The following is a 25,000-nucleotide window of genomic DNA, read 5'->3' as shown; positions in this document are numbered from 1 at the left end:
CAGTGGCTCAGGGGCTCAGTGACTCAGGGGCTCAGTGACTCAGGGGTTCAGTGGCTCAGGGGCTCAGTGACTCAGTGGCTCAGTGACTCAGTGACTCAGTGGCTCAGGGGCTCAGTGACTCAGGGGCTCAGTGACTCAGGGGTTCAGTGGCTCAGGGGCTCAGTGGCTCAGGGGCTCAGTGACTCAGGGGCTCAGTGACTCAGGGGTTCAGTGGCTCAGTGACTCAGGGGCTCAGTGACTCAGTGACTCAGTGGCTCAGGGGCTCAGTGACTCAGGGGCTCAGTGACTCAGGGGTTCAGTGGCTCAGGGGCTCAGTGGCTCAGGGGCTCAGTGACTCAGGGGCTCAGTGACTCAGGGGTTCAGTGGCTCAGTGACTCAGGGGCTCAGGGGCTCAGTGACTCAGGGGTTCAGTGGCTCAGTGACTCAGTGACTCAGGGGCTCAGTGACTCAGTGACCCAGGGGCTCAGGGGCTCAGTGACTCAGGGGTTCAGTGGCTCAGTGACTCAGTGACTCAGGGGCTCAGTGACTCAGGGGCTCAGTGGTTCAGCGGTTCAGGGGTAGAGCGGCCGGATGGCAACCGTGAGGTTCCCAGTTGGATCCTCAGAGTTAGTGTAGAAGTGTCCTTGAGTAAGACACTGAACCCCTAATTACTCCTGATGACCATGTGTCCTCCTCCGTGTGTGTGTGTGTGTGTGTGTGTGTGTGTGTGTGTGTGTGTGTGTGTGTGTGTGTGTGTGTGTGTGTGTGTGTGTGTGTGTGTGTGTGTGTGAATGTGCGTGTAATGCACAATCTATATAAAGTGCTTTGCATGTATAAAGTCACCATTTACCATTGATCATGATTATTGTAGAGTTTTTCTCATCGTTGGCTCTTTGAGCCCAACGATGCAGCTGTTGTTTTATTTATTATTTATTCATCTTCCTACAGAATACATTTCATACACAGTCATGTGACCATACACAGATTAACTCTTTAGCTACCACAGTATATACAACTAAGTAAAGGCCCAGACTGACGGCAGAATTTTATATTAACACATTACGTTCGGTGGCAGAAATCTCGCCGTTGCGCTGAGCTGTTTAAAGCTGTAGACTCCACGACCAGCGATCCATGAAAAACAATGCATGCGTGCACGGTGCACGATGGTCCTGGCTAACGCCTGGAACGGTAACATCTCTCACGTGAGTCACAATGGGGGGAGGGATCGTGCGTCCAAAATTAGTCGTTTTCCCCACCGGAAAAAGTTTCAGAGCTACAGAGGTTTTTATCAAGGAGATGCAGAACGGAAGCGGACGGGGAGCCATGTTTTTTGGCGCGGTGATCCATCTGTCCCTTCCTTCTCAGAATCACCGTGGGTGATTCCAGATCTGCGCTAGCCCCCCCCCCCCCCCTTGTGGGAAAAAAAACAAAAGAAACAAAAAGATTGAAAACACGTGATTTTACGGTTTTGGCACCGAATGTGTTTTAACATATCCACCGCCAAGGGCTAATCTCAGAATGTACTCACCAGTGCCAAGGTTTTATTGTTGTTTTTTGTTTTTTTCACGTCGCCATAGACCCCGTTAAAATCCTTTAGAATGCGTGATGGACTGTTTGTAAACAACGTGCACATGTCCCTGTGTCTACTAGTGCAGACCACGTGTCTAACGGAGCCGCCATGTTTGAGTTCTGACCGTTTATGTTAACATGGGAAATGCGAGGAGAAAAAACTACACAGGCTAAACAGGGGTTTTAGTGTGCGCCTTAGAATGGAGGCCGACGGGAAACAAAAAACGGGATCGCACTTCCGGTCAACTTCCGGTGGTGTTACACTGAAAATGGTCCCCCTAGAAAATTGAAAAAAATTATAATAATCGAAAAAAAGGAAAAAGCACCCGGACCGTAGCACTACGGTCTCGGCGCTTAACAGTTGGATTTAACGGACCGTAGGACTACGTTCTTGGCGGTGGATGTGTTAATAAGTTAACCAGGACGTGAACTGGTCCAAACTGGCAGAATTCCACGAGTTAACTCGTCCATGGCGGTCAATGAGTTAATTATATCAATGTAAACAACCGATCTTATTCGTGCTAATACGGTCTTAATCACTGTCACACAAGCTCATTAGCATAATGCCATTAACGTGCTCTCATTAACATAATCTCATTAACTGCTACGTGTGCATTGTTGAGACAGATTTGTGTCAGTGTCCTAATATGGGCGTGTGAACATGACTCATCACCTGGAGCCTGATTGTTCTCAGTCATTATTTACTCTTCTAAAACGGACTGTCCCAAATCCTTCATTCTTATTGGCTAATTATGGTGATTAAAAACACACTATAACCTACACCTTGACTCAGCCTATATCAGTCACAGGCGCGTTCACAGAGATAGGCTCTAAATCTGGCATTAATATTATTAATTCATATTGAATATCCTGCTTACAGTGATATGAAGACAGCAGTTATGTTTTGTTGTCAGCGGCTCTTTTTTTATACCACGACCCCATCACCAGGGACGTGCACAGATAGACTCTAGGTGGGGCTAGAGCACCTGCCCTTTTGCCCTCTTGACCAGAAGTGCCCTTTTAAAAAAATAAATAAAAAAAGTTTTGTTTTTTTCCAGTTTACAGCAGGGGTCTTCAACAGGGAGGTCCGGGACCCCTAAGGGGGTCCTCAGAGTTACTACAGGGGGTCCGCCAAATCTTTATGTGATATGATTTTTCTTTTTACCATAACCACTTGAAACCTAGCATCCCTTTTCTGAGGAGAACTTTAGCCAAAAATAGCAGATCTACAAGCTCACAACGCCTCGCACTGCGAGGCGTTGTGGGCTTGTAGATCTGCTATTTTTGGCAAAGAGGTATAGGTGTAGAGGGAAAAAAGAGCAGACCAAGTAAACAAAAAAAAGCATAATTTACTTGAGCACCTGCCCCTCAAAATGTCTGTGCACGCCACTGCCCATCACACCCCCCCTCAATAGGTACAGCTGCTCAGGCTTGTGAAACAACCCTGCCTAACTAGGCTACTGCAAGGCTGTATTCAATGAACATTAATGGCATTCATTCATCACGTCTCCTTCATGTTAGTCCAGACTTTTGTTCCGTCTTTTTTTTACCGTTTCTTCATTTAAAAAAAAACAATCTACGGTTAAAAAAACCTAAATGTGTTGCCGATCCACGCCCCCAACGCCACCTTCCCACGCCCCCACTTTGGGTCACGCACCACAGTTTGAGAACCTCTGCTTCATGTGTTTAGCACCGGGGTCCTCTGAGGTATTTTTGGGGATAGAAGAGAGGTAGGGGAGACCAAAAACACACAAAAAAAGAAGAAAAAGTTAAAATTCATGGTGTAGTCCCTTTAACAGGCAGCATACAGGGAGTGACCATCATAGACACTAATGTGTGTGTGTGCATGTCCATATGTGTGTGTGTGTGTGTGTTAACAGGCAGCATACAGGGAGCTACCATCGTAGACACTAATGTGTGTGTGTGCATGTCCATATGTGTGTGTGTGTGTGTGTGTGTGTTAACAGGCAGCATACAGGGAGCGACCATCGTAGACGCTCTAGACACTCTGTACATCATGGAGATGTATGAAGACTTTGATGTGGCGACAGACTGGGTGGAGAAGAACCTGGACTTTAACATGGTGAGATCTGTGTTTTTATACTGTATCTAAATACTGTATTAACTCATTCAGTGCCACAATCCGTCAAATCCGTCATAAAAAAAAAAATCAAAATAAAAGTTTTTTTTTTTGTTTTTGTTTTTTTGGAAAAACATGTTCAGAACCCAAGATATGATGATTTGAAGATTTGCTGCTCCATCCACTCCTTGTTTAACCTATAACTTAAAAAGGCTGTATCTCGCTTCCTAAGCACTTTGTTTTTTTTACAATGAATTTTGGCTTAAATCATATATATTCAGAAGATTTGCACACATTTTCACGATTTTTCAAAAATAGTAGATCTACAAGCTCATAGCGCAATACACAAACTCAACAAAGTTGCAGAACCCATGTTGCAGAACGCAAAGTTGCAGAACCCACCTCTCAGCAGGTGTGTGCTGGCAGGTCGCTCAAAACAAGAGCGATTACCAGCAAAAGCATATTGGGTGATTTTGGCACATTTTTGCTCGGCGCTACCCACACGTTTGCCTGTGTTGCTCATTCCATCAATGCCCGATGCTTACAACCTGTACCTCGTTGTAAAGGTGACTAATCACCGATAAAAATGATATATAACACTATACTGATTGGTATTAGTAAAGGGGAGATATAATGGCCCAAATTCAAGTTTCCTTACATTTTGTGAGCGGTTTATATAAATATTTATATTTTTATCCACCTGTTTCCTAGGCTTTTCACTGTGTTCCACTTCCTGTCTTTTGATCCAATGAAATCCAATGAAACTGTTCAGATGACTAATGAAATCCAATGAAATCCGACAGGAAGTGGAAAACACAAGCCTAGGAAACAGGTGGATAGCGAATATTTGTAACTCAAATCTTTGCTTCTGGGGAATTCTACAAATGTCTTCTAAATCCTAAGAGTTTTTTTTTTTTTAAACTTATGTTGCTATAATATCACTGGTTCTTAAACCTTTTCATGTCAAGGACCCCCAAAATGTATTTGGCCACGGACCCCCATCTCAAAATATGTTGTTCCAGGGACCCCCAGAAGCAAAGCTTTGAGTTAAAAATGTTCTCTTTAAAATACATATTCAAAGATTTGCACACATTTTCACGATTTAAAAAAAAGAAATTGCAGAAAAGATCATAGATCAGATCTACAAGCTCTCGGTGCAGCGCTATGAGCTTGTATATCTGCCATTTTTAAATAGCCAACGAAATGTAAAAAGACAGATGCGTTTGTTCACTAAAGTCTGTGGAATAATAATGGTGATGAAGGCACGACTAAAGTCCAGGATTAGATTAGATTAGATTAGATTGCTTTAACCCTTTAACAGACAAACAAAGGCATCACTTACAGACCCTTTGCCCCTATAGCTCTAAACTCATTGTTACGATGATTCATTTTGTTTCCTAATGGAGTTAGAGCTGCTCACATTACATAACTACTGCTTTTTTATATCACAGGAAAAAAAGAAAGAATATATTGCTGTGTCATTGTCCCCCCAATATCATTCAGCCTCTCTCTGTGTGTGTATGCGTGTGCGTGTGCGTGTGCGTGTGCGTGTGCGTGTGCGTGTGCGTGTGCGTGTGCGTGTGGGTGTGCGTGTGTGTGTGTGTGTGTGTGTGTGTGAGAGAGAGAGAGAGATCTGGTCTCAGACAAGATCAGAGAAGTACAGGAAAGGACAACAGAAATTAATCTGGTTTGATCACAATGACACACATGTCATTTCACTGCAACATATTCCAAATGCCCCAGATAATGACTTATTAGATGAAATTAGAAACAAACGTTACTGTCTTTGACATAGGCTGCCCATTAGATTTGTATATGGACACTTGTTTTACATCCAAACTTATGAAATATCAGCCTTTGGTGGAACGTATTATGGCCTTATTGTCCTTTTGTTACGGAGTCTTAGGATTTAACTGTCAACTTATTGTCCTTGTGTTGGGGAGTCTGAGGATATAACCGTCAACTTATTGTCCTTGTGTTGGGGAGTATAAGGATTTAACTGTCAACTTATAGAGTACAGAAGTCCTGACGTCACTCGTTCATCCCCTGGGTCGTAGAAGTAACGTATCTATATAGAATAACATTGGGTCATCTTAGAATCGTCTCATATAAGAATTGTGGTACAAAAATTGTGGTCGGCGATATTGTCAGGGAGGAGGTTCTGTATGGTTTATGATAGTCAGTCACTCATATTTGATACAGTCTGTTTCTGGTGAAAATGTAACTAATTCGTCAGAAGTAACATTATGGTTTTCTCACCGTCAGTTGATGCTTCATATCCATAAGAGTAAAACCTCCGGGATCATTTGTTTATTTTTAGAACACAGTTCTTATTTGACGTGATATTAAACACGTCTATGGGATTCAGAATGGGAGAAAAAAACACGACCCAGGTAGGATGTGTAAATGACGTCAGACTTGGGTGCTCTATAGGGATTGTGCTCCGTGGCGTGTGTGTGTGTGTGTGTGTGTGTGTGTGTGTGTGTGTGTGTGTGTGTGTGTGTGTGTGTGTGTGTGTGTGTGTGTGTGTGTGTGTGTGTGTGTGTGTGTGTGTGTGTGTGTGTGTGTGTGTGTGTGTGTGTGTGTGTGTGTGTGTGTGTGCGTGTGTGCGTGCATCAGTCATATTTCATATGTTCTACATTAATAAGTAATGATTCTACAGCATGTTTGAATCATCTCTTCTTATTTAGAAACATGTTTTATTAACACATTCATTGCCATTAATGCAGAGACCCTGATTCACCCGCAGCCTGTTCGGCTTCAAATCATTCATTTACATATTTATGTGAATGAATGAATGAATGGGCTGTGTATCTGTTGCACTGTTAATCCCTGTGGGCTGAATGAATGGGCTGTGTATCTGTTGCACTGTTAATCCCTGTGGGCTGAATGAATGGGCTGTGTATCTGTTGCACCTTGGGCTGTTTGCATGCCTGAGGAGAAACAGCTGATTTACAAGTTTACGCGTCACAAAGTGAGCCTCTGGTTGTAAAATTGTAGATCAGCTGTTTTTGCTATTTTGTAATATTTAAAAATGTGTGAAAGTCTTTCAACAACAAAATAATGATGACGATTATGCAAACATAATGTAATTATCTCAAATAATTGTGATTAGACGATACAGTAATAATTGTGACAGGCCTAACCAAAGCCTATACACAGTGGTGGAAAAAGTACTCAAATTCTTTACTTAAGTAAAAGTACCAATACTGTGAGCTTGTAGATCTGCTATTTTCAAATAGCCTAGGTATGAAATAGGTTTAAAGTGGTTACTGTATGTTTCATTATATCATAATTTATATCTGCAAAGTAACTAGTAACTAAAGTTTTCAAATAATTGTAGTGGAGTAAAAGTACAATATTTGCCTCTGAGATGTAGTGGAGTAGAAGTAAAAGTATTGGAAATTGGAAATACTCAAGTAAAGTACAAAAACCTCAAAATTGCACTTAAGTACAGTACTTAAGTAAATGTACTTAGTTACTTTCCACCACTGCCTATACATGTTCTATACATGTTCTACACAGGGGCCTTTCCGGGGCCCGTTTTCAACAGCATACATCACATTATATATTCATACTTTATGTTTCATAGAGACACATTTCCATAACATTTCATTAATAATGAGTCTGACAAGCGGCTAATGGCAAAGCTCTGCTCCAATGAGTCACACACACACACACACACACACACACACACACACACACACACACACACACACACACACACACACACACACACACACACACACACACACACACACACACACACACACACACACACACACACACACACACACACACACACACAGAGTTCAGGCTCAGATGATTCATTCATTGAATTAGAATCTAAAGTTGTTTTTTTAATCTTTCATTTTCTCTCTGGAGAAATTCACCCCGTGTGTCTGTTTGATGTGAGATCTGATCTACAAGCTCACACTGCACTGTGACGTGAATGAGATCTGATCTACAAGCTCTCACTGCACTGTGATGTGAATGAGATCTGATCTACAAGCTCTCACTGCACTGTGATGTGAATGAGATCTGATCTACAAGCTCTCACTGCACTGTGACGTGAATGAGATCTGATCTACAAGCTCTCACTGCACTGTGACGTGAATGAGATCTGATCTACAAGCTCTCACTGCACTGTGATGTGAATGAGATCTGATCTACAAGCTCACACTGCACTGTGACGTGAATGAGATCTGATCTACAAGCTCACACTGCACTGTGACGTGAATGAGATCTGATCTACAAGCTCACACTGCACTGTGATGTGAATGAGATCTGATCTACAAGCTCTCAAAGCAGTTGGTATGCAGGTAGTGAAATCTGCGCACATACAATCTCTGTTCATTCACCTACAAAATAGTTGATCTACAAGCTCTCATGTTGTTGTTCATTCACCTATATGAACTTGAAGCTGAATGAAGGCTTCACTGCTGACAGAATGAACTTGAAGCTGACCAATCACAGTAGCCTAACTAGCTGTGGTACAGTAGGTACAACCAGAGCCATAGAGAGAGAGAGTTGCGTCAGGCTAGTCGCCTCCTGTAGTTCCTAACATTGGAACTTCCTCATTGAGAACGTCTGCGTTCCATTGTTACAATGAGAGTCAACGTTAGTGTCATCACTGTCACAGGCTTAATCCACACGTACGGGTCTTTTCATAAACCTAGATTTCGTTTTAGTTTTTGAAAATCTCCGCGTCAACACGACCACGTTTACAAACATCTCTCTGTCGTCATGACAACGCATTAAGACGGTAAAAACACAGCTGTCATCGCAGACTGTCTGTTCACAACGCTCAACAAGTGCAGTCTCACGATGACAGCCACATATATCTTATTATTAAAGATTTACCTTTGTCATTTTGAAAGGAAGATAATGATAATTTCTTAAAATATACAGTAGCGCCGGTCAGTGCTCGTCTTTGGATTTCTCAATAAAATGATACATTGAGCAGTGAGCACGTTGAAAAACAGGGCGTCAGAAAACAATGTGTATTATGTCTTTTATATTTCCCTGAACCGATTATTTGACAAAGTTTGCAATCTTTCATAAAATTGTTTATTCAAACGCTTGTCCACCTCACAATGTGTAACGTAATGCTATCTCTCTCCTTAAAGTAGCCTACTGTTGGTAAAAGTACTCTTTTCTTTTTACTTAAGTATCAATACTGCAATATAGAAATACTGTTACAAGTAGGCTAAAAGTCCAGCATTCAAAATGCATGATAAAAGTATTGGTAAGTAAGTAAGTCAATTTTATTTATAAAGCACATTTCAAAACAAGGTTACAAAGTGCTGTACAATGGAGCATGATTAAACAAAATTAACAAGATAACAACAGAGTATAAAGGTATATAAATAGAGTAATAAAACAATACAACAAGGATTAAAACAAAGCAATTTGTCCATGAAAGTCAGGTAGAACTTCATGGGTAAAAATGCTTACGGAACAAATGTGTTTTTAACATCCTCTTAAAGCCTTCAACAGACTCTGCATTTTTTAGGGCCAATGTTAAGGCGTTCCACAGTGTGGAAGCGGCCACTGCAAAAGCCCTGTCACCCTTTGTTTTGAGGTTGGACGCAGGTATTTTAACTCAATTCCTGCAAATCACGCATAAATGCGATCTATTAAATAGCGCACTTGGCTGCCATGATCGCATAAATGCGTTCTATTGAAAAATTAAAAAAAATGAAAAAAAATGTTTTTTTTTCTTCTTCTTTTTTTTCAATTTGACCCAAAGACCAAGGAGATATGATTTTTCGAAGATTTAGACTCCCATACACTTCCTTGTTAACTCAAAACTTAAAAATTCTGTATCTCGGCTCCTGAGTACTTTTTTAATTTCAATGAAAAATCTCTGGCAGAAAACAGCAAAAAATCTGAAATAATTCTGGCAGTCATTCAGTTAAGAAGAGCTTTGTCAGAAGACCTGAGGGATCTCACATTGTCCTTAGGGGGCAGTAGGTCCGAAATATAAGGTGGGGCCAGCCCGTGTAATGCTTTATAAGTAGTTAAGATCATTTTAAAATCTATTCTGGACCTAATTGGTAGCCAGTGCAGTAATGTGTGCTCTGTGGTTGGTGTTGGTGAGGATTCTGGCTGCCGTATTCTGAACTAGTTGAAGTCGGGATAATGATGAAGGGCTCAGGGTGGTATAGAGTCCGTTGCAATAGAGTATTGGTAGGTAGGCCCACTGCGCATGCTTGTAATGTGAAAAACTCAGTTTACGCCGTCCACACCACGACGCATAAACGCTGTTTTTAAAAATCTACACTGTGGCAGGAGTTTTCAAAAAGATGCGTTTGCATGGACCAACAACGTGTTTGCGTTCGGGCGAAACCCCCCAAAACGCATATATAAAAAAAGCTACGTTTATGAAAATACCCGAAGCCACAGTTACAGTTATATCACACACTGGTTACAACATCTCAAGAGGCACTGAATGTACTTCTGATCCTCAGTGTTCATTCTGACAGCAAATTGTGATCCAGTCTTCACACGGTGGAGCGGTGGACGCGGGCGATACCGCTCGGTTCAGCGGAGATCGCACCGTGTGATCATTGTAGTTTTGTCCTCCTGCGCGCTGTGGAGAAAACACAAGCTCACCACAATACAGCTCTTGCCGCCCGTGCGCTCGTGTGCACACACACACCCGCGAGGATTTCACAGGGCCGTGCCCGCTCGCCTCAACTTTTCCGCGCGTCCCGAATAACGGCCCGCCTCTCATTGAAAATGTATTATCAGACGACATTGAGGCTTAACCCATTAACTGCCAGAGGTATTTCTGAAAATGTCTAGTCAGTGCCAAAGATTTTTCATTGAAAAAAAAAAAGTACTCAGGAGCCGAGATAAATATTTTTTAAGTTTTAAGTTAAAAAGGAAGTGGATAGGAGTCTATATCTTCGATAAATCATATCTCCTTGATCTTTGGGTCAAATTTTTTCACTTCACGTAGATCTACAGTACGTGATTGGCACGTGGCGGCTATAAATAGGTTTGCGTAGATCTACGTGATTGGCATGCAATGTGTTAATCAGGAGTTATAAGCCAGGGGTAGGCTGAGTGGTGGACATTGCTCTTGTCTTTGCATGTCTTTATGTATGTATTTTGTTGTTTTCTTGTGTCATGTCAAATGTGTGTACTGTTATAATGTTTCATACATGGCTGTTTTTGGGTCGCAAGACGCATTTCAGTGCAAACTGACAATAAAGTATTATGGTGCATCGTATCGTATTACATAGGCGTGTCGGCCGCTTCCCGTCTGAAACGACCTTTAGTCTTATGAATTACACACTATTTAGTGTTAGTCACATGTTAGTCATCTGACAATGTTTAGTCTGAGTCGACTAAACATCTACATATTAGTCTCTTAGTCAACATAATGAACATCACAATGCTTTAAGCATGGTGAGCTTGTAGATCTGCTGTATTTGTAACAGTGTCAGTGGGAGGTACTGTGAACATCTTTAATGGAAAGACTGAGGGGAGAAGAGATGCAGATTTGTTAATATAACACACACACACACACACACACACACACACACACACACACACACACACACACACACACACACACACACACACACACACACACACACACACACTGCAGCAGCAGCAGCTGGAGAATGCCTTGTGTCAGGGAACAGTGACTGCTGCCAAGTGTGTGTGTGTGTGTGTGTGTGTGTGTGTGTGTGTGTGTGTGTGTGTGTGTGTGTGTGTGTGTGTGTGTGTGTGTGTGTGTGTGTGTGTGTGTGTGTGTGTGTGTGTGTGTGTGTGTGTGTGTGAGTGCTCCAGCACACAATAATGTAAATATTGATAGAATCAGGGTGTTAACATCTGGTGTGATATGAATGCATTAAGATGTTTGATACAGAACCTTCTGACACTGTGTTTTATTAGGGTGTGGGTGGGGGGGGGGGGGGGGGGGGCATATAGTTGGGAAGACAGACAGACAGGCAGACAGACAGGCAGACAGGCAGACAGGCAGACAGGCAGGCAGACAGACAGGCAGACAGGCAGACAGGCAGACAGACAGACAGACAGACAGACAGACAGGCAGGCAGGCAGACAGACAGACAGACAGACAGACAGGCAGACAGACAGGCAGGCAGACAGACAGACAGACAGACAGACAGACAGGCAGGCAGGCAGGCAGGCAGGCAGGCAGGCAGGCAGGCAGGCAGGCAGGCAGGCAGGCAGGCAGGCAGGCAGGCAGGCAGGCAGGCAGGCAGGCAGACAGACAGACAGACAGACAGACAGACAGACAGACAGTTCCAGGTCTTAATGGGTTAAAGACTGACACAGCGTCAGTGAGTTAAAGCGTTCACACTGAGGTCCCTCAGAAACACCGACGCAGAGACGAACGCCAGAGTTGATAGATTTTGCGAGAGAAACAAGCAACCAGGTCTATGAAAACGAGCCCAAAAGAAGCCAGCCCTTCGCCCTTTAAACACATACATGTGATATTTAGGCCAGTAGATAACTGTGTGGTTGTTAGAGACGGGGGACGGCAGTGGCTCAGGGGTAGAGCGGCCGGATGGTGAACCGCACGGTTCCCTGTTCGATCCCGGGCTTCCCCCCAGAGTTAGCGTGGGGCAGCCTGATGGCCAGAGAATTAGTATACATTGCACGGATTTATGCATGTCATTCCGTGCATAGTCGCCTAGAAACCCCCAAATTCCGTGCATATGTACGGGGAGTCCCACGGTTGGCGTAACCAGTCGCAACCCGGAAAAACCCGGAAGTAGAACAGTCCCCACAACAACATGTACCATTCTGTGCCTATCGGTACGTAACTCAAACGGCGCTGAGTAGGCTCAAGGGAATGTCGCAATGTTCAGGACGGCAACTCGCTCGCTTTAGCTCGCTCGGTGGTCCTTCACACGGCGACAATTCCCTTGAGACTGCGCGCCTCTGAAATGGTTTAGTCACAATGGGGGAGATGCGAGGCGGCTATGCACGGAATTTGTGGTTTTCCAGTAGTCTATGCACGGAATTTGTGGTTTTCCAGTAGTCTATGCACGGAGTTTGTGGTTTTCCAGTAGTCTATGCACGGAGTTTGTGGTTTTCCAGTAGTCTATGCACGGAGTTTGTGGTTTTCCAGTAGTCTATGCACGGAGTTTGTGGTTTTCCAGTAGTCTATGCACGGAGTTTGAGAAACGTTGAAAAACGTTCAATGAGAACGTTTCCTCTGGCGATCGGGTTGCGTGGGGAGCTAGTGTCCTTGAGCAAGACGCTGAACCCCTAAATGCTCCTGATGAGCAGGTTGGTGCCTGGCATGGTTTCCTCCTCCATCTCTGTGTGTGTGTGTGTGTGTGTGTGTGTGTGTGTGTGTGTGTGTGTGTGTGTGTGTGTGTGTGTGTGTGTGTGTGTGTGTGTGTGTGTGTGTGTGTGTGTGTGTGTGTGTGTGTGTGTGTGTGTGAATGTAATGCACAATGTTAAGCTCGTTGGCTAAAGCTCTTTATAAATGCACCGTTAACCATGTGAGAGATGTGGATAACTGTGTGGATCTCAGTACTTATTTACTGTAAGAGCATTTAACTTCTACTCCACTACATCTCAGAGGCAGATATTGTACTTTTACTCATCTACAATTATTTGATAAACTTTAGTTACTTTGCAGATATAAATGATTACATTATAAAACATACATTAACCACTTTAGCCCTATTTTATACATAGGCTATTTGAATATAGCCGATCTACAAGCTCACAACGCGTCGCATCGCGACGCGTTGTGAGCTTGTAGATCTGCTATTCTCAAACATTTTAGTACTTTTACTTTCGGTACTTTAAGTACATTTTGATGCCAATACTTTTGTACTTTAACTCAAGTACATTTTTAATGGGACTGGACTTTTACTTGTAACAAAGTATTTCTATATTGCAGTATTGTTACTTTTACTTAAGGTCTGTTGTTCTGTGAGACCCTCCACAACGCTGATCTGCTGATCCATGGCTCTGGGCCACAGATTCTAACATAAATATTATTATAATATAGAACATAAATATTGAACAGCTCTACAAACAGATGACTTCAGTTCTGTCTCTGTTTAACTGAAGAAGATTCCTCTACGTCCACTGGTTGATGTGTTGTGTTTGTGTTGGACTGTGGTCCACACACACACACACACACACACACACACACACACACACACACACACACACACACACACACACACACACACACACACACACACACACACACACACACACACACACACACACACACACACACACACACAGATAGTTTATAGTGTTCCAGTGTTTTCCTCATGTCTGCCATCACTTCTAATCAGAGGTCATCTCCATGCCGGCTTGTTACGTTTTGGTCAACATTCCATTTTTGACACAGACATGCACAATGAGTGACCATAATATTAACCATAATATTAACCATAATATTAACCATAATATTAACCATAATATTAACCATAATATTAACCACAATATTAACCATAATATTAACCATAATATTAAGCACAATATTAACCATAATATTAACCACAATATTAACCATAATATTAACCATAATATTAACCATAATATTAACCATAATATTAACCACAATATTAACCACAATATTAACCATAATATTAACCATAATATTAACCATAATATTAACCATAATATTAACCACAATATTAACCATAATATTAACCACAATATTAACCATAATATTAACCATAATATTAACCACAATATTAACCACAATATTAACCATAATATTAACCATAATATTAACCATAATATTAACCATAATATTAACCATAATATTAACCATAATATTAACCACAATATTAACCATAATATTAACCATAATATTAACCACAATATTAACCATAATATTAACCATAATAATATAGCTGCAAGCAGCGATAATATGGGGCCAGGAGAGAGAAAGAGAAATGATAATTCCTTTAACAGGTCAGTTCATGAAAGTCCTTGCGGTCTTGTTTCCAATGAGGGCCTGTGAGCAATTAGGGGTTAAGAGTCTTGCTCAGGGACAAATTTCATCAACCAGGTCAACCAGAGCCTCTGGCTCCCTAGCCACTCAGCTATGGCCGACCCTCAGAGAGAGAGAGAGAGAGAGAGAGAGAGAGAGAGAGAGAGAGAGAGAGAGAGAGAGAGAGAGAGAGAGAGAGAGAGAGAGAGAGAGAGAGAGAGAGAGAGAGAGAGAGAGAGAGAGAGAGAGAGAGAGAGAGAGAGACGGAATAGATTGAAGAGACAGAGACATGGAAACGGAATCGATTGAAGATAGAAACGGAACAGATTGAAGCGACAGAGAGAGACATGGAAACGGAATAGATTGAAGAGAAAGACATGGAAACGGAATAGATTGAAGAGAGAGAGAGAGAGAGCCATGGAAACGGAATAGATTGAGTCATGTTTTTTGCAATTCAACTTAAATGAGTCTGCATCAAGTGAGGCTTGAACCGGCAACCTTGCGGTCATGAGGCACTCTTAGGTAGCTGCAACACTACCTATATTGCTATAGCTTTGTCCAGGCTGATGTTGTCTGTTGAAGATCATAAACTCTTGCATTCTGTCCTGAACCAAGCCAACACTAAGACCACTCGTTCACAAACCATTTACAAATAGAGAAATTGTATATATCCTCGCAACCGAAAACAGTGAAAGCAGCCGATCTACAAGCTCAGAAACACGTTGCTATCTGAAAAGTTTTGAGATTGTAGATCGGCTAATTTCAGAATGAATATGTCATACATTGAAAAAACGTACTCTCAAATGAGCATTTCAGGTTATCTTTAACATTTGCACATGTATTCATTGATACAGTCATGTTGTTTGTAATTCAACTTAAATGAAGTCTACATCAAGTGAGGCTTGAACTGGCGACCTTGAGATTGTGAGGCACTTATTTAAGGGAGACGCCATTGGACCAACAGACAGGGAACTGTGAAAAAGGAGATCACACAGATGATACAGTTTCACGCAAATAGCTGAAAAATCCTGGCTTTAAGTGTTTTTCAAACTGTTCAAAATTGTACATCTCCTCAGAACCAAAACTAGTAAAAGTAGCCGATCTACAAGCTCACAAACCATTAAAAGTTGTCAGATTGTACATCGGCTATTTTCACAATGAAGTATGTTATACATTGAAAAAACATACTCTCATTGCTATCTGAAAAGTTGTGAGATTGTAGATCAGCTGTATGTAAAAAACACTCAATTAAGTATTTCATGTTATCTTTAACAATTGCAGATGTATTCATTGATAGTCATGTTGTGTGAAATGCAACTTAGATGAAGTCTGCACTAAGTGAGGCTTGAACTGGTGACCTTCAGGTTGTGGGGCACACATTTAAGCGAGAAGCCACCAACAGACAAGAACCTGTGAAAGGAGATCACACAGATGATACAGTTTCACGCAAATAGCTGAAAAATCCTGGGTTTAAGTGTTTTTCAAACTGCTCAAGATTGCGGACAATCTAAGGGCGGTGCTTACTGGTCAACGTGATAGATGTGTTCCTCATTAGTCAAGGCACATGTGTAAGCAGGTCTAATGGCTGTCGGCCAAACGAGGCATGACTTTTGCCTGTTTAAAGTTTCAATTTTCAAAAAATTGCTATAGCGCCCCCGTTTGACCAATTGGAGTAAGATTGGTTTCAGTGATATTTGGAATGGCCCTTTACATTTCTGCAAAGTTTCAAAGAATGGTAAGTCTGCATGTATGAGTTAGGGGCAGATGAATAATTGTCATAAAACTGCAATATTCATTGGCTCATTAAAGCTTCATTTTTTCACTTATGGAAGATATTTTGCAAACGTTTTTTGGTATAGGTCCAAAGTTCATGTGTAAAAAGTTTCGTGCAGATTACTCAAAAATCCCAGGAGGAGATAGGTTTTAACTGTTTTTCATATAATTCAAAATGGAGGGAGATCTAAAGGTCAGAGGTCAAAAGTCAGAGGGTGAAAGTTGTTCAGCATGAGGAGACGCATGTGTGCGTCGAAGTTTCATGGCTGTAGGTCAAATAGGGCATGAGTTGTACCTGTTCAAAGTTGGCATTTTTCAATTGAGTGCTATAGCGCCACCTTTTGACGAAAGATTGTGAGAATTATTTCTTGATCGTTTTTCATGACCATCTATCATATGGCCGAGTTTCATAAAAAGCGACTGCACGGTTCAGCCAGAACTGCCAAAAGTGGCAGAAGAAGAAACGGAAATAATGCGAATAACAATATGGGTCCATGCTGGAAGCCTGGCCCCATAATTAACCATAATATTAACCACAATATTAACCATAATATTAACCACAATATTAACCACAATATTAACCATAATATTAACCATAATAGTAACCATAATATTAACCATAATATTAACCATAATAATATTAATATTACGGGGCTCATCCAAGGCGCCGCTACCTTCACACAGGGTGTGATTTTTTATTTTGTATATAGTGGTATTTTTTCTCTGTATTTTCATGTTGATTTTTGAACTGTTTGGTTGCTACTATATATGTCTATGAAATTTATTCAAGGACCTCAACGGAAACAAGCCCACAAGGACTTTTTTGGATGGACCTTTTAGACAAAAGTATTATAAATGTAACTGTGTTGTTTTACATTCTTTTGCCTAATAAAAATGTCAATCAATCAATGTGCAGTGGCCTACCCACTGTAGAGGCAGGACAGGCAGTCTCCTGCCCAACTAAGATCTCGCCTCCCCTAGAAAACCCAAATAACCCGAAAATGTGTCATTGCATGCTTAATGTCCTCAAATGTCCGCAAAAAAAAATCTCGCCTGCCCTAAATGTAATTCCTGGGAACGCCACTGATGCTGTGTAAGAAAGAAAATCTAAAATTTGCCACGGACAAGACCAGGTCTTTGCCATGGACACATGTGTTTATGTACGGACATGTTGATGACTGTAGATATCTAGACTATTATATTGAACATATTTAACACTTCATTCATTCAACGACAACAATCACTTACGCCTCCTTTAATGTGTACATCATGTGACCGGTACACATGATACTGATTAAACCATCTGTCGGTCTGTCTGTCTGTCTGTCTGTCTCTCTCTAGAACACGGAGGTGTCGGTATTCGAGGTGAACATCCGTTTCGTCGGAGGACTGCTGTCTGCATATTACCTGTCTGGGAAAGAGGTGGGTGTCTGTCTGTCTGTCTGTCTGTCTGTCTGGGCCTAGACAGAGGTCGGTGCCTTGAACTAACGCTGTTAACACATTCAAGTTCAAGTTCAAGTATTTATTTGCCATTTCAAAACAAGTTTGATAGGAAATTGTCTTGGTACTTCCTCTCACATACAAGACAGCACAATAAACAACAGCACAAAAGACAAGAACAAAAAAGAGACACAAGAAACAGAACCAAACCAGGACCAAGCTGCAGCTTTGGCACATGTATACAGTACAGACAGTAGAAGAAACTGCTTAGTGCAATTATATAGCAATTTTTAAAGTGCATATTTAAAGTGCATACCGTCTAGTTTGTGTTTGTAGTGCAAGAGTGTCGTTAAGGTGCCTGACTGCTTGGAGGTATGTGCTGTCTCTAAAACGGGAGGTTCTACTCCCAATGCTGCCATATCTCCTACCTGATGGGAGGAGATTGATAAGGTAATGGGCTGGATGGGAATGGTCGGCTATGATTTTTTTAGCCCTCTTCACCAATCTAGTGGGATAGAGTGATGACAGCGATGGAAGGCTCGAACCAATTATCCTAGCTGCCTGACGTGTAACCCTCTCCAACCGTGTCCTGTCCTGTGCGGTTGTATTACCGTACCAGACAAGCATGGAAAAGGTGAGCACGCTCTCAATGACTGACCTATAGAAATGTATCATAGCTGTTTTACTGACCTTGAACTTTCTAAGCTGCTGCAAGAAGTAGAGACGCTGGTGGGATTTACTGACCTTGAGGCTGGTGTTGAGTTCCCATGATAGGGATTCGTGGATGGTGGTTCCGAGGAACCAGAACGAGGAGACCCTCTCAACCTCTACTCCATTTATGGAGAGAGGAGGAAGGGAGGTTTTGTTCTTCCTCCTATAGTCAACAACCAACTCTTTGGTTTTTGAGATGTTAAGTATGAGATTATGGTTCTCACACCACCTCACCAGGTCATCTATCTCATTGCGATAGCCAGATTCATCACTGTTTGTGATTAGGCCTACCACAGAGGTGTCATCTGCAACTGCCAGGTATTAATTAGTCATTCATTAATACGCCACTACCAGCGTTTTTACCTTTTTTTTTGACAATCCACACAGAGTGGATGGAGTGATTTCTGCTTCTATCCTTCTCTCACAGTCAAGGGATCATTCATAGGTTGGCAAAGAGCGCCCTCTAACGTAATTTCTATAACCATGATTTTTGGGGGGTTTTTAATTGACGGAGATCTCGGTCCATGGCAGTGAAAGTGTTAAATGGGATGGTGTGTGGAACTGGATCTTCCTGAACAGAGGAAGTTGTGAGATAGAGATGTGACAGAGAACGCTTTCCTTCCTGCTTCTCCTCCTGAGTTGTCGGTTTGAATCCCGACATAAAGCAGCTAATGCTAGCATGCTAACACACTGCTGAAGGAGAGCTGTGCTGCTACGGTGGGCTTTGTTGTAACTGAACACGTTTATCTTAAAGCTGTCGATACATTGTTGGTGGACTTACACAGGGTTCATGTTTATGTAGTTTTAGTCGTTAGTCCATTTAGGGTCATATCTTAGTCTGAAATGTTTTAGTCTAGTTTTACTTTAGTAAATCTACAGTTGAAACAAAAACATATCTTGGCGGGGCTTGATGGCGTCATAATGCCTGATTTGTATCTACACAAAAAAATGTGCCGATCTACAAGCTCAGAACGTGTGTGAGCTTGTAGATCTGCTATTTTCAGAGCGTGACACACTAAACCAAGCATGAAATGACTGTGTGTGTGTGTGTGTGTGTGTGTGTGTGTGTGTGTGTGTGTGTGTGTGTGTGTGTGTGTGTGTGTGTGTGTGTGTGTGTGTGTGTGTGTGTGTGTGTGTGTGTGTGTGTGTGTGTGTGTGCGTGCGTGCGTGTGCGTGTGTGCATGCGTGCGCGTGTGTGTTTATAAAGATCTATTGCATAGATCCATTTTCTGTGTCTCTTCTTTTTCTTCTTCTGCCAAATGTGTTTCCTTTAGTTTGCATCAAAGTGTCTCCTGGGATCTAAGCCTGTTTTATTTATTGTTTTATTTTCTCATTGTTTTGCTTCAGTATTTGTTTCTGCAGAGTTCACAGCTTAGTTCTGCCTCCATTATGAGGTCTGCTAACTCTGTTCTGTTCTCTGAGGCTTTATAGAGAAATACATACGTAGGATGTAGCTACAGACAGACAGACAGACAGACAGACAGACAGACAGACAGGCAGGCAGGCAGGCAGGCAGGCAGGCAGGCAGGCAGGCAGACAGACAGACAGACAGACAGACAGACAGACAGGCAGGCAGGCAGGCAGGCAGGCAGGCAGGCAGGCAGGCAGGCAGGCAGGCAGGCAGGCAGGCAGACAGACAGACAGACAGACAGACAGACAGACAGACAGACAGACAGACAGGCAGGCAGGCAGGCAGGCAGGCAGGCAGGCAGGCAGGCAGGCAGGCAGGCAGGCAGGCAGGCAGGCAGGCAGGCAGGCAGGCAGGCAGGCAGGCAGGCAGGCAGACAGACAGACAGACAGACAGACAGACAGACAGACAGACAGACAGACAGACAGACAGACAGACAGACAGTAGGACGTACATGTACGGGGAAAAAAACTCAAAAAGTAAATAAATGGAGATAAGATGTTTCTGCCTGACAACAACAATGATATCTCTGTTGTCGGGCAGAAACCAGCTATGTCCGACATATGAACATTTCAGGAAATGAAAACATGTTTTTAGAACAACACAGCACGCCACGACACTGTCTTGTTTGGCACGGGGCGCTATTGAGCCAGTTTATATGTATGTTATCTCCTGGTTCTGTGTGGAAAAAGTAAAAAAAAAAAATAATACATATATATATTTTTTGGTTGGAAGTGAAAAACGGGAGGGATTGTACCCTGACGTGACGTCACGTCAGGGACCAAATCAGTTTGGCCTGTTTTGAACAACCAAAACAGGACAATGTGGTATTGCAGGTGAAAGTGCTTTATAAGCCAGAGAGAAGTTAGTTGGAATGAGTATATCTATATATATATATGTATATAATATATATATATATATTATATATATCTGAGGCTTGATTTAGGCTCAAACCTTTTGAAAAACGTTTGAGGGACATAAACAATATGATATTAAATATTATTATTATTTTTTAAATTCATGGTGTAGATCCTTTAATAAAATTGAATTGAAAATCACGGCAGCGCCAACATAAAATGATCTCGACTAAATCTCATAATATTTAATCAACTAAAAGTCGACTCATAGATCATTTGAGATGTACTAAAATAGAGTCTATAGAAAAGCTGAAATAAATCACATAAATAAATGAATAAAAGCAACAGAAAGCAGGAATATTCCACAGGATACTTCAACACCGTTTGTAGTCCATCACAACACAGCAGGAGAAAGCTGTGTGTGTGTGTGTGTGTGTGTGTGTGTGTGTGTGTGTGTGTGTGTGTGTGTGTGTGTGTGTGTGTGTGTGTGTGTGTGTGTGTGTGTGTGTGTGCGTGCGTGCGTGCGTGCGTGCGTGCGTGCGTGCGTGCGAGAGAGACCTTTTTATCCATTCTGCTCACTGCGCTGCGCTGCCCCCGCTGGCCAACATCGATTTGTTCACAGGATCAAATGCTACGCAGCAGGAATGACTTATACCACACTGTGTGTGTGTGTGTGTGTGTGTGTGTGTGTGTGTGTGTGTGTGTGTGTGTGAGGACCAGCAGTAGATCAGGTAATCCTCAGACGTCGTTCAGTCTGTCTGTCTGTCTGCCTGCCTGCCTGTCTGTCTGTCTGTCTGTCTGTATGTCTGTCTGTCTGTCTGTCTGTCTGTCTGTCTGTCTGTCTGTCTGTCTGTCTGTCCTCCACTTTCAAACAGTCTTGAGTTCCTTTTTGATGAAATTTTCATGAGTGAACAAAGTACAGGAAATACAGTAAGAGCTATCTGCCTTTTAACATGAAGACAGACAGACAGACAGACAGACAGACAGACAGACAGACAGACAGACATGCAGACAGACATGCAGACAGACATGCAGACAGACAGACAGACAGACAGGCAGGCAGGCAGACAGACAGACAGACAGACAGACAGACAGACATGCAGACAGACATGCAGACAGACATGCAGACAGACAGACAGACAGACAGGCAGGCAGGCAGACAGACAGACAGACAGACAGACAGACAGACAGGCAGGCAGGCAGGCAGGCAGACAGGCAGGCAGACAGGCAGACAGACAGACAGACAGACAGGCAGGCAGGCAGGCAGGCAGGCAGGCAGGCAGGCAGGCAGGCAGACAGACATGTGTCTTCATTGCTACAGTGACTGACATAGCTTTGTTACAGTGAAAGTACATTATGTTATTTATTTACATGTTGTTTACACAGATGATACAGTACGTTCATTGTTTACCTGGTATGTCCAGTGGAGCGGGAAGGGGGGGGGGGGGGGGGGGGGGGCTACGGGGGCTGCAGCCCCCCTGGTGATGGGAAGGGATTTTTTTTTTTTTTTTTTTAATTTTTAGATTTTTTTATTTTATTTATGAGAACGAGAATTAAATAACGTAACCCTAACCCTAACCCTAACCCTAAAACCGAAATAAAGTGAAGGAAAAAAAGTGCCAAAACCCACCCCAACCCGCACATTTTTCGACCCGAAACCGAATAAATGCGCGCGCACGGGTCAAGCAGATCCCCCCCGACGCTCAGCCCCCCTGGCTATTAAGTACTTCCCGCGCGCCTGGGTTTGTCCTCTCCTCTCCTCTCCTCTCCTCTCCTCTGGTTATGTACTTAGTGTAATTAGTTGTAACCTCTGTGGTAACAACATGAGATGTGACGATGTATGCTGCCATCGGCCATCAGCAGAGGCTACTAGCTAGCTGCTACTAGCTAGCTGCTAGTAGCTAGCTGCTAGTAGCTAGCTGCTAGTAGTTAGCTGCTAGTAGCTAGTTGCTAGTAGTTAGCTGCTAGTAGCTAGCTGCTAGTAGTTAGCTGCTAGTAGCTAGCTGCTAGTAGTTAGCTGCTAGTAGCTAGCTGCTAGTAGCTAGCCAGCTGTGGTTAGAGCGAGACACCCACTCAGAGGTTGTGAGTTAGAAACCCAGGGCCCTATTATGCACGTCTTAAATCCACATCTTCGGTGATAATTAGGTGATAATTAGGTGATAATTAGGTGATAATTAGGTGATAACGCCACCATCTTATGCACAGTCCATATTTTGCAAGTTGTGCTGAACTCAAACACTTAAGGAATAAGACTCGCCAGCATATTTTAGGCATGGGGGAGTGTCCATATGTTAATTAAGGGCGCAATGTGGTATCTGCTATTATGCACCTTGACTTAAAAAGACTCACCGCATACCGCTAAGGTTCAGGGTCAGCGTCTTAACGGGATATTTTACTTTCAAAACACATTTGGGTCATTTTATCATCTACTCAGGCTGTTGGGAACCCCCCGGACAGTTTATAAGTTGCTTGATTTCAGTATTTAGATATTTGATCTAAAGACACGCCCCCTTCCTATACAAACCCATTATAACTTCAAACTCCATTTTAACCATGTTAGATTCATCAGAAACACTGTCCTTGGTTCTGGTGACTCATCCTGCCCTCCTAATACGTGAGGAGACTGTGTGTGTTTTCAATGACTTTTTTCATTTATTTGTAATATTTTTTTTGGAAAATGAAAAAAATTAAATACAATAAAAAAAATCAATGAAATAAATGAAAACATAATGTAAAAAAACACTGACTCCTTCAGAGCAGTGTTAGTGTTCAGATGGGTTTGACTCCTTCAGAGCAGTGTTAGTGTTCAGATGGGTTTGACTCCTTCAGAGCAGTGTTAGTGTTCAGATGGGTTTGACTCCTTCAGAGCAGTGTTAGTGTCCAGATGGGTTTGACTCCTTCAGAGCAGTGTTAGTGTCCAGATGGGTTTGACTCCTTCAGAGCAGTGTTAGTGTTCAGATGGGTTTGACTCCTTCAGAGCAGTGTTAGTGTTCAGATGGGTTTGACTCCTTCAGAGCAGTGTTAGTGTCCAGATGGGTTTGACTCCTTCAGAGCAGTGTTAGTGTTCAGATGGGTTTGACTCCTTCAGAGCAGTGTTAGTGTCCAGATGGGTTTGACTCCTTCAGAGCAGTGTTAGTGTTCAGATGGGTTTGACTCCTTCAGAGCAGTGTTAGTGTTCAGATGGGTTTGACTCCTTCAGAGCAGTGTTAGTGTTCAGATGGGTTTGACTCCTTCAGAGCAGTGTTAGTGTCCAGATGGGTTTGGGACACATGGACCACGGAGGATATTGCGTCATCCATGGAGCGGCTCTTCCTGTACGCATACTAATGAGGATACACAGTGTCATGGAGGCGGAGCCCCCAGTGTCATGGAGGCGGAGCCCCCAGTGTCTTTTAAAACCATCCTCCTCAACCAATCCTGACTTCCTCTGGTTCTCCGTAACTTTCCGAACGAGGTGACAGTTTCCTGTGTGTGTGTGTGTGTGTGTGTGTGTGTGTGTGTGTGTGTGTGTGTGTGTGTGTGTGTGTGTGTGTGTGTGTGTGTGTGTGTGTGTGTGTGTGTGTGTGTGTGTGTGTGTGTGTGTGTGTGTGTGTGTGTGTGGGTGGGTGGGTGGGTGGGTGGGTGGGTGGGTGGGTGCGTGCAAGTGCGTGCGTGTGCGTCAGTTTTCCTACGTATGTATAAATTCCTCTCATTTCCATAAAAACACAATCAAAAGAGCTGACTGTCAAACTGCTGCCGAGTCATCACTAATAAACACACACGCACGCACGCACGCACGCGTTCTCTCTCTCTCTCTCTCTCTCTCTCTCTCTCTCTCTCTCTCTCTGTCTCTCTCTCTCTCTCTCTCTCTCTCTCTCTCTCTCTCTCTCTCTCTCTCACACATGCATACCCTTTTTACGAGTGTGTGTGTGTGTGTGTGTGACAGCTGTCTACATGGATATGGAGTGTGTTATGTTGTGTTAATGCAGGTTTCTGTAAAGGACCTTTGAGAAGCGCTCTAGAGGCTCTAATCCTCCTCATCCAGATGCATCCGCAGCTGGCTGCTTGAGCGTCTCTATGGCGTGTGTCCAAAGTCTGGTCCGGGGGCCAACCGTGGCCCCCTGGGCAGCTCTCATCTGGCCCGCACCGTCCGTCTTAAAATGTCTTATTTGTTCATGTGACGTTTTTACTTATCATTTATAACAGGGCTTTTCAACCTTTTCAGGCCAAGGACCCCCTAGCTGAGA

At 42.9% G+C, this 25,000-nt stretch overlaps 1 protein-coding gene across 1 annotated transcript in view; it reads left to right on the top strand.

Moving 5' to 3' along the window:
• man1a1 (mannosidase, alpha, class 1A, member 1) overlaps positions 1–25,000 on the top strand; it is a gene marked incomplete at its 3' end in the record, with an annotated part of 113,022 nt that overhangs the window by 45,693 nt on the left and 42,329 nt on the right. The window contains exons 4-5 of the mRNA XM_084083574.1: positions 3,516–3,631; positions 17,700–17,780. Coding sequence (XP_083939700.1) covers positions 3,516–3,631; positions 17,700–17,780 — 197 coding nt within the window. The remainder of the gene's footprint in view (positions 1–3,515; positions 3,632–17,699; positions 17,781–25,000) is intronic.

The sequence above is a fragment of the Gymnoscopelus microlampas genome, assembly GCF_963454915.1.
Source record: "Gymnoscopelus microlampas genome assembly, chromosome: 16".
Lineage (NCBI taxonomy): Eukaryota > Metazoa > Chordata > Actinopteri > Myctophiformes > Myctophidae > Gymnoscopelus > Gymnoscopelus microlampas.
This window is presented reverse-complemented; position numbering and strand designations above follow the sequence as displayed.